The sequence below is a fragment of the Molothrus ater genome, chromosome 5, assembly GCF_012460135.2.
Source record: "Molothrus ater isolate BHLD 08-10-18 breed brown headed cowbird chromosome 5, BPBGC_Mater_1.1, whole genome shotgun sequence".
Classification (NCBI taxonomy): domain Eukaryota; kingdom Metazoa; phylum Chordata; class Aves; order Passeriformes; family Icteridae; genus Molothrus; species Molothrus ater.
This window is the reverse complement of record NC_050482.2, coordinates 13,163,402-13,181,127: the sequence shown is the minus strand read 5'-3', so window position 1 is coordinate 13,181,127 and position 17,726 is coordinate 13,163,402. Positions and strand designations below refer to the sequence as shown.

The window sequence follows — 17,726 nt, the reverse complement described above, 5'->3', positions numbered from 1 at the left end:
AGGGATGATGAGAGATGAGAGCTGCAGCAGCCTCAAGACCCAGCCCACAGTGCTGAGCCACTGGCTGTAGCACAGACTTCAGAGAGAGGGACAGGCTTTGGGAACAAATCAGAGTTGCCACCTGACACCCTGAGCAAAGCACAGCACTTGCCTAAATAGCATTTGCTCTGTGAGGGACCTCTGGGCATATTTTTGGTCACACCTGTCCCAGCAGAGCTCTGCTGCAGGACTTCAGCAGTGAGAGCAGGGCAGTGAGCCTGGGCACCAGGCAAGAGGGATTCCTTAAGGATGTTACTGCCACTCCTCTCAATTAGCCAAGAAAGGCAAATAAAACAATACAGCATGGAAAGAAGTGGCCAAACCTCATCTGTATCTAATCTCTTGCAATAAAGAAGAGTCAGTAAAATACCATCTCTCTGGATTTCCCTACTACTGATCTCCAGAAAAGAGGCTCCATTCAGGGGAGCTTGAGCCTTCTCTGTGACTACCCTGACATGATGAGCTTCAGCTCCATTTGGGGATTTGAGCTGTGACTGTGTGAATGACAGAAAATCTCATGTGGATTTTCAGTGGGGAACTGACTGACAAACCCCAAATGAGGAGGTGGTTGTTTGCAAAAGATACAAGCATCACTACCATCACCTGCTGTCACTCCTGGGATGGATTACTTAAATTCACTGTGGCTCATTTCTCCCGCCCAAAACCTGAAGCTGGTTAAGAATTTCATAGCCCTGAGGATAAATAACATCCATAACCTTGAGCTATAGTCTGTCATCCTCACCAGTACCTGACCAGGATTTCAGACATTGCCTTTTGTTTGTAAAATGTGAAATGGTTTGCTTGTGAGACAGCCCCCACTCCACGCAAGGTGCTGCTGGCATCCAGTCCCTGGGGACACCCAGTGGGGCATTGTGTTTGCATTAGGAAGGATTTATCCATTTCCTTGATGTAAAACTCTCACTTGCAAACTCCTTCCACCTCTGGATCTGTGGGGACTTACAAAAATTGCTGCGTTCACATCACAGGGAAATTCCCAAAACCCCAGTAATAAAGGATTCTGATACTCAGAGATTGTAGGGACACGGTGGTAATTGGGATGGGGCTGTGGCTGAGCCTCATCCCCAATGGGTTCAGCTGTGAGCAGCAGGTGAGCAGCACTGACAGCAACGAGCCAGGGGGTGCCAAGGGGCACTGACCAACACCAAAGGGAACAGAGGGCACGCAGGGGCAGTGCATCAACATGGAGGATATAAAAGGCTGGGCTAAAGAGCAAGAAGGGCAGATGCTTGAAGTGATGGTAGAAGGGAAGCCTTCTGAAGTGATGTTGCTCTGTATGGGCAGACACCTGAAACCTTCTGAAGTGGTATGATGTTACTCTGCATGGGTTGAAGCTTTCTGAAATTGTATGGTGATACTCTGTGTATTGTGCCCATCTCAGCTCTGGCGTGTGCTGTGGTGTACACTATGACAAGACACAGGCTTTATTTCTCTGTTGTTGTTTGAATTGCAACAAGCAAATTTGGGAAATACCAGCCACCATAAACTTGGAGGTGCAATCATCAAATAGTGACAGTGACCTTTCTGAGCACAGCAGGGCCCGCTCCCATTGCCTTTTTGCTTTGATCCTATTAGCAATGTTTCAGCCCATGTCACTGTTTTCTGAAATGAAGGTCCAATATTTGAAGTAACTCAGAACAAGGCATTCTCTTCTGATAACTGTGTTTAAAAGAATAGTTGTATCATTTACTCTTTCATGTAGTAGGAGTAAAGGGGTAGTGATCCATTCTGGTAAGATTGCCTTCTTTTAAGCCAAAGGGTGTCAAACAAACAACCAAGTTTGTACTACTTTGTAGGAAAATACAAAAAGGGCTCCAAGGGGAGAAAGATTGCTGTCAGACGTTTTTTTAACATTAAAAATACAGTTCTTTTGTTTAATGTTGAACTGCAGTGAATTCCTGAGGGAGGGATTAACAGATGACATTTGCATTCATTCATGTATTAGAAGCACGTATGAAAAAGAAATAAAAGAAAAATCAAAAGAACATGTATTCATAAAACTGTGGAAGGTTGCTGCTTTTACTTCACATCAGAAGAGTCTGTGAATCCAAGGCTCATCTGTTTTTCTCAAATATATGTCTTTTAATAGATTATACCTTTCTCTAAGAGCTTCATTTTTCTGATTAAAATGGAACTTCTTTTTTTGTTTGCTTCAGGTGTTAGTTTCTTTTAGATCTGTAATGAGTGTAAATGAGGTAATGGAATAACTGATTTACAGTAGCTGTGATCCAGCTTCTCCTTCAAAAATGCAAATACTTCCTTTGGTATTGGCCTCATGAAGACTAATAGCAGAAAATATATGGAGCCTTGCAGCAAATGCAAAGTCAGCCTTGGCTCAGGCAAAGGCCAGCTCCAGTATTTTCATTGGCATTAATTCTAGTTATTTGATGGCACACCCCTGGGGTTTTCTCATTCTGTGTTGCCATGATGAAACACATGGCAGACACATTTCTCGGTCTGTTAGCACCTTGCAACGAGCCATTAACACTTGTTACTGTTTCCTTCCTCTGTCTCTTTCTCCCAGGAATTATGTCTGACCACCAGTTTGGAAACCAGTTCATGTGCAGTGTGGTTGCATCCCATGTGAGCCATCTCCCAACCACCAACCTCAGCTTTGTTTGGATTGCTCCACCTGCAGGGACGGGCTGTGTCAACTTCATGTACGTATGGGCACAGAGTGATGGGCAGACACTCTGGAGATAATGAAACCATCCAACCTGCTCACACTGTCTGAATAAAGCAGTCAGAGTACACTGCCAGGTGTAGACTGTAATTTGAAGTAAGAATATTGAGTTCTTCCTGGCTGAAGCGTTTCTGTGCTCATTGGGACTTCTGATTTTCAAAGCATGTAGGAAGTCTAGCATTTAAAAGAAATGGATTCTTCTTCGTAATTAATCATATCATTGATCCTTTAAGTATATAGCCCATTTGCACTGACACAGTCTTGTGACTATTGCATTTAATATGAGTTAGAACATCACACAAATATATTATTCATATTGTAAGCATCAATACAAAATGCAAGTATTTGAGAGTAGCTATACTCAAGTATTTACTGTTTCTAATTTTAAACACTCTGAACCAAGAATGACCAAGAGGGTTTTGGGTTTTTTTTTGATAACTTGTTTTAAAGACATAAGTTATCATTTGATGTTTTAGCACCAAATAAAGTTCTAACAGAATAGCTTAACTTGAACTATTAGCATATATATTATTAACTTTTACCTTCAAGTAATTTCTAATTATTTGTCCCAGAATTTTATAGACCAGATTTGAGAGAGAAAATACACTGAGAATGCAGTCAAAAGTAGAAAATGTTTCAAGTTTGACATTTTCAAGAAAAAAAGGCAGACAGGTCCCTAATTCAATAAGTGAATAATTGCAATATTTTAGAGACACCTTTCTGTGGCTGTCCTGTTGTCAAAACAAGCTTTCTGAATATTATTCCCTTTCAATCTATACTGGGAAGCAGCAGGTAAGTGCCCCAAATAATCAAGTTGTTATTGTAAAAAATAAGAACGAGCGACTGACTTTGACTACATAAGTTGCTGATGGTTGGCACTGTACCTGTAGACTGATTTACCTGTGACTTTGATCTCTCCCCTTACCTACATAATGCACTTTTATACTATATTGTCAGGATACGTTATTTATTAGCTGTGATGACAATGTCAAGACATTTTTATTTCTAGCTCTCTCTTCTTCTAAACACCCAACAGTATATTGGAAAATAATAGTTTTGATGGTTGGTAGCTAAATTGTGAGTGTATTTATTGTATATACAGCAGTTGTATATACCTTGAGCAAATCTGTCAGCTATGGGGTTTATACAGCATTTAACTTCTAACTAAAAATGATTTATTTTTTGGATAAAGAAGCAGCTAAAGTTTGTTTGAGCTGCCTGTACATCTTCTCTGTTTCACTCTTGCTCACTCCCTTTTTTTCTTGAATTATTTTGTTTTCCTGCTATTCAAGAAATATTTGTTGAATTTTTGGTCCCAACTTGCAGAGTGACTGTGAATGTATTTGTTATGAAATATGACCCTCCATTGTGAGTTTTGAGGTCAATTTCTAACCAGTCATTCATTTTCCTGGGGGTGATTTTTTCCATGGTTTTGTATTGGGTTTTTTGTTCATGCTTGCCATTGTTGAAGAAGACCTGACAAATAACTCTGCAGAAATACAAATACTATTATGAATGCTGATTCTCATTTAAGTGAAATTAAAGGAATATTTTTCTAAGGCAATAAATGCTTGTCTATCTTGAAATCGATGGAAGGTTCAACACTGGCTTCAGTGGTAACAGAGTTAGACCAGCATTGAACAGTTTTGGAAATCAAACCTGTAATTTCCTCTTTAAGTCATAATCCACCTGTTTGCCAGTAGCACCCCTTGAACAAAGGTGGTGTTCCCACTGTGTTAGGGAAGTCCTTAGCCATGCATAGCAGAAATCTGAATTTATTGTTGACTAGGTAGTTTGCAGCAGATGTAAGCCTACATCTGGCAGGGCTGAGAGCCCGGCACCACAGCTGCTCCCAGGCTCCCCGGGTCAGTCTTGGTGGCTTTTCAGAATGTCTCACATGAGGTATAAGGATGCTACGTGGGTGATACTGTTTTGTCTTTGAGGATGAGCAAAATGATGCGGTTATATCAGTTTGCTCTCCCATAGAACAAATTCAGACCAGAGTGGAAAGTCTCAGCTTCTCTGGAGTTGGTGTTTACTCCAGGATCACACTTGTCTGCAGGAATACTGGGTAAACATGATCATCAGTTGAAGGAGGGGGAAATATGTTTTACCTCTAATCCTCCTCCTCAATTTTTCTTCAGGTGCCCACACTTTCTTGCCTCAGCTGGTGTTTCTCCTGCTTACTAAATCACACATTGCAGTAAACAAAGCTATTTTTGGGGTACAGTGTTAGTCTGCCTACCTTACCCAGTTCCCTGAATACAAGAGTTCCAGAGGACTCTATCTTGTCTCCTTTTGTGCCTTTATAGCAAATAAGTTTTCTTAACACTTGCAATTGAATATAAAGTTTAAATTTAATATAGATTACATTTAATGTATCAATTTAATTTTTGTTTAACTTAGTATAAATTGGAAGTGCATAGAAAGATACATGAATTTATAGACTCTGACTATAGTTCACTATAGCTAAGAGCTTCCTATACTGTTTGTTGCCAATTTGTCTGTGATTCAGATCAGCTCATTAGTCTTTGACCTCCCTGGGGATGGATAATAAGGTTATTAATTAGCATTGGCTTTGACATGCGATTTTTGAGTGTTGATTCCTCTCCCTGGACGATTCTCAGGAGGAACTGAACAAAGGTCACCAGGCAAATCTCTCACAGGCCAGGCAGCTTTTGCTATAGATGCACAGATAGCTTTTATTAACTGCACACATCATTGACCTGTTCTGGCTTCCACTGAAGCAGTGGAATTCTGTGGATGTGACACAAAGTCACAACCCTGTAGACATGATGGGCAAAATTCCCTTTCACTTCATCTGGGCTTTTTGGTGTGCTCTTCTAGAGCTCAGTCCTGAAAGACAGGAGCCCTAAGACATGAGATTTGTGCAGTGATGCTGTCAGCCTGTTCTTCCTTGTAGCCCTTATATCCATTGGTAAGCAAACAAACATGATGAAGGGGTTGAGATATTAAGATACTAACTTTCATAAAAATCAGTAGCCTGACAGGCCATTTATACCTGTAAATTTGGGCATTCAACAACAATCCTCCCTGCTACAACATGATTTGTTTATAAACTGCCAGAAATATTCCTGCTGTCAGTGTGTCAGTTCCCAGGCCTTGCATTTCCCAGTCATGGTGCAGGAGGATGGCTCCTGGCCACAGTGAGGTTACTGACACAGCCAGTGAGGGACACACGAGGGTATTGCTGTGCTGCAGCAAGGAATGACATGGAGGATGTGGGGCACAGCTCTGCAAGGAAAATGGGCTTATTTCTGTGTATGTGAGATGCACAGCAAATTGGGGTTCACACCAGCTTGCTAGCACAGCACTCAGTTTCTTTCCAACCCCACTGGAATACTCCTAATCTCTGCAGTTTGATGCAGCCCCAGTTATTTCCATTGCACACAGTGCTATGCCACTGCTGACCCTAAATGTAATGTTACCTGATGGAGATTTGCATCTTTCCTTGGCTCAGTTTCACTCAACAAGCCTTCTCCCCAGCTGCACCAGGAAAAGGGGTAGTGTAGAGCCCTGTGCTCCATAGGGGAAGGTGGCTGCATCCAACCTGTTTCTGTCCAAAATGAGGCAATAGCCATTTTTTCACACTAGTTATGTGCAAATTTATTTTAACCCTGTTAGGTTTTTTTCCTGAAAGTACTTAATTATGGCTACTAAATGAATGTTAAAAGTACCTTTCTATGAAATACACTTCTAAGAGAAACACTGAGTGCTGTTGGTGCTCCTGTAGTACATCTTAGTGTGATTCCTTAGTGTGTTTTCACCATAGATACTGCCAGCTGAGTTGAGGAAATGAAAGCTAAAATGCATCATTTATTACAGAATCGTTTTCTTAACAATAACTTAGGACTTTTTAAACAGGTATTGAGCACAGGGCCTCCCAAGCAAATTGCCAGGATCTGTAAATGCTCTTTACCACCACAAAATAGTAGGTCCTTCTTTATGCTAACAAGTAATTTCTCTGATTGTGTGCAAATTTGTAAAATATTATCTTCATAATCCTTCAGCTAGGTTTGGTGGTTTGTAATTTCTGCTCTAAGCTCACACTAACCTAGTTAAAGCTCAGCCTGACAGCAGGGATAATAATGGCTGTTACACAGGGTGGCATGCTGGGTTGCATCTTAGGATGTTAAGCCTGTTGTTTTATAGATGGCTTAACTTGCTAGTTTGCAAAAGTGATAAAGCTGACCTAAATAGCAAAAGCATATTTTGTTTTGACCACCAGCAGGGTTTATTGCAGAAGCTCCAGCTATTGTATTAAATACAATTGCAGGCTGTAGAATGTACCTAGAAGAATAAGTGGTTTTTTTTGTGTAAGCATTTGTGTTAGTCCCTGAACAGGTGTTTAATAATTATGATTGTGTCTATATATCCACTATAACTTCTATTAATGGAAGACTGGACTTCTGTAAAGATATCTTCCCAAGTCTGTAGGCAGAGTCTAATAAGCTAGTAAGTGCTAAAATCACATATTTTGTGACACTTAATTAGCACAGCCTATGGTGCAAATGGCTCAGTAGGATTGGGAATAGCTGTGGTGGTCCCTCTCTGTGAGGACAGAGGTAAGAGAGCAGTGGTGGCTGAGGCAGGGCCCTGGCACATCACTTCTGTTGAGGCAGGAGAAACCGATTCTCAGAACAGCTCCTGGAAAAAGTCTGGGACTGAATGCTGAGGCAGACAGCTGAACTGTTGGAAGAAGTTTTCAAGAAAGGAGATGTGTTTTTCACTGAGAATATGCCTCTTCCCATAATCATTTAAAGTTACAACTCCTTTCTGGGAAGTTTGAAGCACCCTGTTCCAGAACTGGTCTTTTCATGCCCATGTGTTTAAGCCTGTTTCAGGAACTGGCAATGGTGTTAATTATGAACTCAAAATACCATGCTGTACAAACACTACAGAGCATAAAGTCTGTGATTGAGAGACTTGGTTACCTATTTAAAGCATTTATAGAAAACCTATGATAATAATTATAGAAATACTAAATAAACAGCCAAGAAGATTACATGCTTTACTATATTAGTTCTCTAGCCAGGGTGGGAGAGATCTATATTGTCTGAAGGAACCACATTCCCCTGGTAAACCACTTAGCTAAACTACCATTTAAGACACTGTTTACTGTAGTTTTTTCAATTGTTTTAAAGAAGTACAAAGGATAATCTTAAAGATTAAGTACGCAATTATGTTTGTACACAATGATAATACACACAAATAATAACATAAAGTAAACAGAAAACAGCATCTATCAGAAGTGAGGTCCCTTAATTCCCTTGTATTTATGTATCATCAACTCTCAATTATATGGTCGTGTATGTTTTTCTCCCTCACATTCCTATGATGCCACAGAACTGTACACTGAAATACACTGTTGTTCACAGCATTCTAGGTGCTGCTATATTTGAAATCTCTGCATTCAGTTGAGGATTGTGCCATAACACATATGCAAACCTTAATGTACAGATAGCCTTGACTTTGGGGTTTTGTAAAGAAGCAGCTCCCTGCTTCAGTAAGTGCTGCATTTCTCTTCCTACTCTTTACTGCAACAAAAGGGAGAAGAAGGATATTTCATAACACTCTTTGTGGTATTGGTGTGGACTCTGAGTCAGGGATGGGCAGCATCAAATAAGAGACAGTCACTGCTTACAGTCAGTTCCAACATTTAGCCCAGTGTTTCAGTTATTTTTATTTTTCCATATTGATTGTAACTTATGCCTTGTAGAAAAAAAAATCATCAGTAATTGTTCCTTGCTGGTGTGTCAGTCTAGTGGAATTATGAAGAAAAATTACTCCCTTGCTTGGTTTTCCACTTCCCTGGGTAGAGGCATTGTTGTGCCGTCAATCAACATTATGTGTAATATTCTGAAAATCACGAGCCAATATTTGATTCCTATCTTGGCTCTGCTCTCGTGTCCCATTTTGATGTGGTGCCCAGATTACCTCCTTCATCTTCTGTGTTTGTTAATTTCCAATGAAATGCAAACTCTGTGCATGGAATCATTGTGGCTCCTCTATGACCCCAAACAGCAAAGGCTCATCCAACTATGAGGCATTAGATTTAACTTGTCTGTTCATCCTGTCTTAGTTTTGTCTATTTTGTGTAAAGCAGACTGAGGTGACTAATGAGAAATTGTGGGTGTTTCAGAAACTTTTTTTAAACAGAAGATAGTAACACAAAGGGTACTGAGTAGGTGAGTGCTCAAAAGTGTTCAGAGCAAAGCAAAAAAACCATGAGAGAGGATGACAGCTGGTTGCACCTAATTGTCCACTCCTGAAAAGGGGTTTTCAGTTGTTTCAACTGGGTATGGGATATGTGCCTCTCTCCAGGCAGGTGTTTATGTGAGCTGTGTGTCTGTAATTACCTGAGGGTTAATGGGAATGCAGTCTGGTTCCATAGACATCCAGGCCTGACGTTCAGCTCTACATCTAGGGAGAGGTACCTGCAGGAATACAAGGCCTTTACTAGCTTCCTGAGGATGTTTCAAATTATTTTACTACTTCTAGGCAGCAGAATTAAGATCTAGATCTCCACTGACAAAAATGGATCTCCAGCTACATAGCTTGCTTATGGACCTTTACATAGGCATGTATTTTAAGATTTTTTAATTGCGAATTGGAATCCCACCCAGACTCAGCTGCCTAACCATAAGCATCCTGTACCAAGTAATGAAAATTAATTTTTCATCCCCACCACCCTCAAAAGTAACTAACTTTGTCTGTGTCAAGAACTTTTCAATGAGTGGGCTGCCCAACAGTTGAAATCTGCTGAAGGGTATGAATAAAAATGGCAACTATGTAAAGTTCATAAAATCTTGCAATTTTTTTCCTTTTTCCTTGTAGGTCAAATCTGTTGTGTAATATTATCTCAGATGACTGATATTCCTACTAAAAGCCCACTTTAATGAGAGGACTACTCTATTTTTAAGCTTATCTCCAAGTGTGCAGACAACTGGCCATTTGTGATTTTAGACTCCTTACACTGTGTTGTAGGAAAAGCAGAACCAACAAAGCCAGAAAAAATGGGTATGTGAGCATGTATTTAAAGTAAAGGCACATGAAAATTCTATTGGTGTTAGTTGAACTCAAAGCCAAAGATAGGCAAGAAGCATATAATGCTACTTCTGTAAATGTTGTGTAATGCCAGAGTAGAAGCTGCAATGTTATGCGGTCTTAGGATGATTTCTTTTCTTTGTGTGATGCAAATTTATTATATCACATACTTGTAATGTATGATACCAGAAGGAAGCTCAGTATAGCCTTTGGCTGCTCTGTAAAGATTTTGTTGTGGCTTCATAAAGGACTCTGGCACCTCCAGCATGAAATAAAATGAAATTTAGGAATTTTCTACTAGTATTATCTGAATGATAAAATGGTCCTGGTGAGAATTGCTTCCCTTTTACAAATGTTCATTTAGCAATTCTAGAAGCAGAGATTAGATTCTATTTTCTTTTCTGCAACATGCACATTATTTTTGTGCACAAGGCCATCAATTCACAATCTGTGAATCAGTTATGAGTAACTGTGTTTAAGATTCTCTCTTGAATTTTGATAAAAATATCTCTGAAATTGATCCTCAGGGTGATTTTTCAGAATGTATTTTAGTTCATCAACAGCATAAACCTTGTTTCATTCAAAGCATTGCTTTATCTTCCCCTTTTCTCAAAATGACTTAATTTTGAAACCATGACTGGAGTACAGAACATATTACACACACTCCCAACACTTTGTTTCCACTAACAAGTTTTCCTGTGTGTCACAGCAGTTGAATGAAATATCTTTTGCCTAGTAATAATTCATCAATAACAAACCTTTCAAAATGACATCCTAGAAGAAATATGCTGAATGAAATAGCCACTAGCCAGTTTTGGGGAGTTCTTTTGGAAATGTTAGTTATAGAAAGAGTGAAGACTAACCATACCTGGAACTATTGTCTACAGGTAGACATGTAGTGCATACAACATGAGTGCAGGCAAAGGCAGAGGACAATTGTAAAAGATGTTTTAGGAAGATGAATTTCAGTCCTGCAGACGAGCCTGTACAACTAAATACCATGTCTGCATGGCTGACTCTGGTACCTCTGGAATGTCTCCTGGTGGGCTGTTGGAGCCTGATCATTTCAATGCCATCTCTGAAGCAGATAAAATGTCCAGTGCATGAATAAGCTGGAGTCAAGTGCATTGTCTTGTTTTTGTGGAGTCCTTGACTTCTTGCAAGGGACTGTTGCCAAATGACTTGGTGAAGAACTTGATCCTGCAGGGTGCTGAGCACTGTCCTTGATCCAGCAGAGCAATCAGGTTCGTTCATGCTGTCATCAAAGACACAGGCAACACTTTCCAATTCTTTTAAAATTCATGCCTTCAGATTATTTTTTTGAATTTTGCTTTTTTTTTTGTGTACACAGGTAAGGGCATATAAGGATGTTCTGACCATAATCTCAGTTCACACAAATTAACTTACTTTTCTCACCTTGTTTGTTTGGAGGATCTTTAATAGAGTGATCTACAAAATATTATGTAAACACACAGTAATATTCAGCAAGGAAGAAATTCTCCCTTTGTATAACAATGTTCTCCTCATGCTGAGTTTTAGCAAAAGTTTAAAAACAAAGAAAGAACACTTGAACTTGAAGACAACAAAAACATTTGATCAGCTTTTGCTGCCCTCCTCCTGGGAAAACTTGATTTTGAGTATTCAGAATGACCATGATCTCAAATTATCTGACAGAATGAACTCTGTTGTACAGCAGAGTTATCACCTAGAAGAACACTTGAAGATGCTACACCAATTCAAATAACACATTTTTATTTAAAAGCATATTATAGAAGTGATTAATGGCTGTTTTCATTACATATTTTACAGGTACAATGGCACTGTAGCATTATGTTTTAAGGTTGATGGGGTTCTTTTCCTTATTGTTTTGGAGTGGTTTGAATCTTTTTAGCTCTTACTAGAAATGTAACAAATACATTTTCTCTTACAACCTTCCAAATATCCTTCTTAGATCAACATAAGCTGTTTAGCTCAAGTAGTAATGTACATTTGCTTGAGCCATTTTCTGTGAAAAATGCATTTTTGAAGTCTTAAAGAATAAGAAGCTCTCCAGCAATCTCTGTGATTTCCCACCCAAATAGGGAAGAGTTTAAAATAACAATTTTGAAGAAATGAATAATGGAAGAAAGTAATTCTGTCTTTATTTTCAGTACCTCAGTACTTGTCTGAGGTCAAATTTTGCCCACATTGAATACGTTGCTGCAGTCAGGAACTAAAAACATGCTCCTCAAATTCAGCCAGCTCCTATCACCATCAGTGTTTATGCAAAGGATTATAACTGATATGAACAAATTGCTTTGCAGAACCTACTTACACATTCAAAGAGCAATGTCCTAAACATCCTAAAATGCAAATAATAAATAGTAGAAACGCTCCCAGTCAGTATCACAGACAGTTTGGCAATGCAGTGAAGATGTCAGGGCCATAATTTGAACGATGGCTTTAAGACACAAATGGAGAGAGAATATGTATGGTAAGTTAAGCTGCATAAAGCCTTTCTTCTAAATCCAGATGTAGGCATTAACTCGCATATTTGAGATGGCATGCTTATTTCCTAAGTGCAAAGATGGCTAGAAAAAGGCTTTCCTGACTGATGATAAAAGCTGGAGTACTCTTTAATTTTGGTTACTGCCAAGCTTATTTCAACAACCACAATAGTTATTTGGCTTCATACCAAAAAGTGGCAATACAGTACTTACATGTCTATGGATCAAAATTAGATGAAAAATTGCCGTTTCTCATCTCCAAAGCTATTTGCCACACATTTTATGGGCCTCAAGATGCCTTTTGTAATATGTGATAACAGAGCCAACTGAAGCATCTGCCTGGGAAGAGATTACTTTAATTATGGACTCAATGTCCTATTTTCTGCAAGTGTTCCCCAGAGAATTTCTTACTGCTGGATGAGAGGTGTTATGATGCACATTAAAACCTACAAGTCAAACAAAAGAGGTTGTAAAAGTGAGACAAGGACACCCAAAGAGACCCCAGTCTTGTATTCAGTGGCTAAAAAAATAACCCTGAATTCTGTGATGACAACTTTTTCATTAATCTAATACCCTTTAAAATAAATTTCCAAAAATATATGTATGCAAAAAAAAAGATATAAAAGCTTACAATTTTTTTCCTTATCCTATTATGTTTTGTAAAACTGATTGATCTGTAGAAGTCTTTAAAATGTTCATATTTTCCTTTTCATTTTTGCAGTACAGTAGTTAATAATGATGTAATGTGAAAAATGCAGCAAGGAGGTTTCTTGTTAGCTGCTATTTTTGTTACACGCGAAGTTTCTTGTCATTAAGGATTCGTTTGCCTTCTGCTGTAGTATCATTGATCACAATTAACTCACTTGATATTAAAGTGGATGTGCTGTATGCTCCTATAGAAATTCTGGGTAAATCACCATTGATTTAGCACAGCTTAATGGATACTTAAAATATTTGTCATTCTCTTCTCATCAATTAGAAGAACGCCTAGAAATCTTCATTAGCAGCTGCTGCAATGATGAGCTGAAAGTTTTTCTTTACACAAAATACGATGGAAGAGCTGTAAAGATGGCTTGAAGATGCTGTGACAGCATGTGAAGTACTGGGAAACTTCCTTAGAATTTGGAAAATTGCCAACATTAAAAGGGAAAATGGCCTCTCTAGAAGATACTGAACTTTAACAACAAAACAACAATAACAACAAACCAAATACACCAAAAACTATTTGAAGTTTATTAAAACAGAGTGCCATATCTTTGATTTGTACAATTATTAGAAAGGTTTATTCTCATAAAACATTAGACTGAAAGCAATGCTCATCCTTTATAAATAATATCAACTAACATCAGGGATTTTGCAGTTTGCTAATTTTAGTGTAACTATGTCCTCAGTGAAGCAGAACCAAGTCTGAAAAGAATGTTAAATGGTCAGTACTTCCCTGGTCTGAGGGAAGGTAGTATGGGGATTTCATAGCACAGCAAATGAAAACAATTAACTACCCCTGCAGCATCCGGCCCCAGGAGGAGCTTGTCAGGTAGTGGTCATCACATGTGTCTCTTCTTCATGTTTTCCAACACCATTTCAGGTGCTTGGGGAATGCTTGCTCCAAGCCTGGTCTCTGCTGCTGTATAGCTGTTTATAAACCCAGTCACAGCATGATGTGCTGGTGGCTCAGAGATACCTGACCCGCATCTGCAGGGTTGAATTTGGGTTTGGAAGTGGTGGCACCTGTTCTGTCTGGGCTGTGGGTATGCTCATGATGTAAGCTTTAGGAAGTGGATGGAAAAAGCTGAAATATTGTAGGTGCCTTTGCCTGGAGCCATTCTGGGTTAGGAGGAGAGGGAGCTCAGCTCTCTGCCATGTACGACATGGTAGGACTCAGAGACACATGGCCTCTGGCCCCATGGAAGGATTAAGGATTAAATATTAGATCCCTTTTCTATTTTCTAGCCTGTGGTTGTTGAGGGGCTATTTTCTGACTTCCTCTGGCTGTAAGAAGCTATGCAGTGCCAGGGTTAAATGGAAGGTTTTAGCTTGTACATAAATGGGGAAAGCCCTGTTCTGTGAGAGGAGATCCTTGTACCAGCCTTGGACCTAGCTGGGAACTGAGTCAGTATCAGCTGTTTCCAGGCTCAATGCTTTGTCTTTTGGTTTATTACTGACAGGATGGAGAAAAGGGTCATGAATATACATGGCTTAATGAAGTGACCGAGGCCACTTTTCCTGGATTCAGGACACATAGACATGGGGGATCACAGCTGGTCAGTTACTGGTGTCCCTTCTGAGATTTTGGGAGAGACCCTCTCTCCCTTCATCAGCTGTGCAAACTACATGTGCCTGGATCCCTGTGCCTGGGAAACTTCCAGTGAGGCACCCATGTGCATCTAGAGTGTACTTCCTCAGCTGCTCTCCCAGGTTCACATGCCCTGCATACCTTGGGGCACTTGAATCATGCTGAAAGTCATGTGAAATTTCAACTGTGACTTCTGCAAGGGCAGACATTTCAGCTGTGATTCTTTACCTTGCCAGAAGCCATGAAATCTGTTCGGATATTTTCCGGCTTGCCAGGGAGTGCTGACCTTTCCTTCGGGTGAAGTGTCCAGCTTTGGAGCTACTGTTCTTGGAGCTGGCACTGTTTCATGGGTCTCCAGTGTTCCTAGCCAGAACTTCGTGTTTTAAATAGTATGGGCAATTAGGTCATCATTCTAATTATTTATGTGCAAATTGTTGTCTTTTTTGTTTCAAAAAACATTCCAAAAGGCTGGAGCTCTGCTGTTACTTAACATGATGAAATGTCATTTCTTAAGAATGGTGTGCCTCCCAGCAGCTTTGAGCACTGGGTTTCTTATTCTGTGGAGCTTTTAACTTCTTAGAGAACTTTTTTTTTCTGATTGTTGTCAGCATCAAGAGTCCCAGAGTCAGGCCAGTAAAGGGTTGGAAAAGACAATTCTCTGAGTTGTTCCTTCTACTGTCAGCTGATGTCTGTAGCTCACATCTCTCTCCTGCTTAACCCGGCTGTGACTGTAGCTGCTGGGAGGTCTCTGCCCATCTGGGTTGGAGGCAACAACTGCACTGTGGTGGCTCCTGACTCATCCACCAGAAGAGATCTGCATCTTGGATTCCATGGCAAGGGGAGCACATCCAATCCTCCTCTTTTTCAAAGCCACCTGAGGTCCCCCTTGCCTGGAAACCACTAGTTTATATCACTGTGAGCCATTGTCCATGCTGATGGATGAGGAATGTCAGCTTTACTTCTCATGGGGGGAGAGCAAACAGATCTGGAATCCATGATAATGTCCTTGTTCTGAAGTACACCAAGGATACATCATATTTCATCTAGCTTCTGCAAGGATTTCAGTGTCTTTATTAGGGAATATGAAATGTGGTCTCACAAATATTTCTCCTTGTTGGCATTTTCTCTAACATAACAATTCATCTTTTTTTGTTTTTGTTTTTGCAACCCCTCTCAAATATTGCACAGAACATCCATTGCAAGTGTTTTCTCCTTCTTATGAGGTCCTAGTCTTAGCTCTCCTGTGGCAGCAACATATCCATCAATAGTGAAAAATTTCGTAATCCGAGCAGAGCACTATGGTCTCCATGAGTCATCATTCAGAAAAGTGAAAATTATTTAATGTTGAATTTCTAAAAATTATTTAATTCCTCGTGTATTAGTACACTTGTTTGTGCCTTTAAAAACAACCATTGTGACGCTGAAATCGCATCTAAATCTAACTTTGCACTGCCATATGGCACAACCTGTAGACACTAAGACTCTGGGAATTCATGTATTGGGTTGCCAGACTGATGTGGCAGATAAGTAGATTGTCATAAAAGTAATTAGTTACAGTGTATGTAGATTGCACTTGGCCTTTTTTGTTGCTAAGCTTTTAAGGATTGATCTTTTAATGCTTTGCTTTGATACAAAAACAAAGCATCTCACAGGAGGACAATTTGCAGTTAAAAATTTGTATTACGTGTTTGCTAAATGAAATAAAAATAAAATCTATCTCACTCTTGCAAGTTTTTAGGATATGTCAGGAATGTTTACTTGTATTTGTAAAGATATTTATGTTGTTGATTTGTAACCCACCAGGATCTAACTAATAGCTAGGTTTGTTGGTTGTGACTATGTTCAGAGCTCTGAAATACTTTTGGCTAGAAGCCCTGTGGACTAGGAGAAGGAATAAAAAACAAATTTAAAAATCTGAGGTTGGTTGTGCAATGTGATATGGATGACTATTGGGTGCCTATTACAGTGGTCAGTAAAGGTAGTCATGTTGCAGTAGTTTAATTTGGTAATGGTAATTAACTTGCATCAGCAACTCCCTGCTCTTGATGCTGATCCATCTCACAGGTATTCAGGCTGGATTCCAAGGCTGGGTTTCAGTCTCACTTTTGGCAGCAGGGATTTTCTGTTGCAGAATGTGACTTGGGATGTGAATTCCCAGCTGGAGCTACCAGGGAGTGCCAAAGCCAGGGCAGAGCAGTTAATGGTCCCTTTGACCTGAGAGCCCTGGATCTCCAAAGGCTGTAGCACACCTTGGAGCTCTCAGCTGCCTGGAGCTGTGTGAAGCTGGAAGGTTCAGGAGCACTGAACAGCCAGTGACAGAGAGAAGGGAGGGATACAAACCTCAGCCAAAACAGAGGTATTAGCCAAGTTTATTAAGTTTTCATGAGCTTAATTAGATTTCCAGACAGTAACAAAATTATGGAGTAAGTGAAGCTCAGTGTTCACAAGTGCTGGAAGCTTTGCAGTGCTCTGTTCAGCAGTCCTTTAATAGTGTCTTTAAATTTGCAAGTTATGTTTGAAAAATTAATAAATAGAATTTTAATAAACCCTCTTTCTCTTTTTTTCCCCCTTTAAATTGGCAAAATCAAGTCATTGGGTCTCATTCAGTCTGTGAAAGTGTGAGCACAGAATACATTTCATGGTTGATTTATGAGCTCCTTGAAAATATGGTTTATAATGAAATTCCGACAGGCCCGTAACAAAATTAGCATAACAAATAGCAATGTAATAATACCTTTCATGTCTGTGCATTCCTGCAGATTCACTGTCAGTGAGCATTTGCCAAGGACCAGAGCATTTCCAGCCAGGGCTGGGCAGCACACCCAGAAAATGCACCCCCAGAAACCTGACTGCCTGCTGTATGGATGTGGAGTTATGGATTCAGAGAGTCTGCATGGGCAAAGTTAAATCAGCAGTGATTCTAGCAAAATAATATCAAATTAAGAATAGCTGTCTTCAGCTACAGAGTTATTGCTGTTATTGCTAGTTGCTCAGTTATTAGTAAGGCAAAACATGAGAAGTGTAACTTTTACTTCTGGCAGTACTTAATTTCAGGGTTTTGTGAGAATTAGGAAATACAGCTAGAGGACCAGTAATAGCTTGGGCTGTCATTGTCCATATAAAAAGTCCAGTATTTATA

The 17,726-nt window shown here is 39.7% G+C and overlaps 1 protein-coding gene across 2 annotated transcripts in view; it reads left to right on the top strand.

The window, feature by feature from the left end:
• Positions 1–17,726, top strand: part of RELN (reelin) — a 284,743-nt gene that overhangs the window by 79,413 nt on the left and 187,604 nt on the right. For both annotated transcript variants that reach the window (XM_036400286.2, XM_054514804.1), the window contains exon 3: positions 2,582–2,717. In XM_036400286.2, the coding sequence (XP_036256179.1) occupies positions 2,582–2,717 (136 nt within the window). The remainder of the gene's footprint in view (positions 1–2,581; positions 2,718–17,726) is intronic.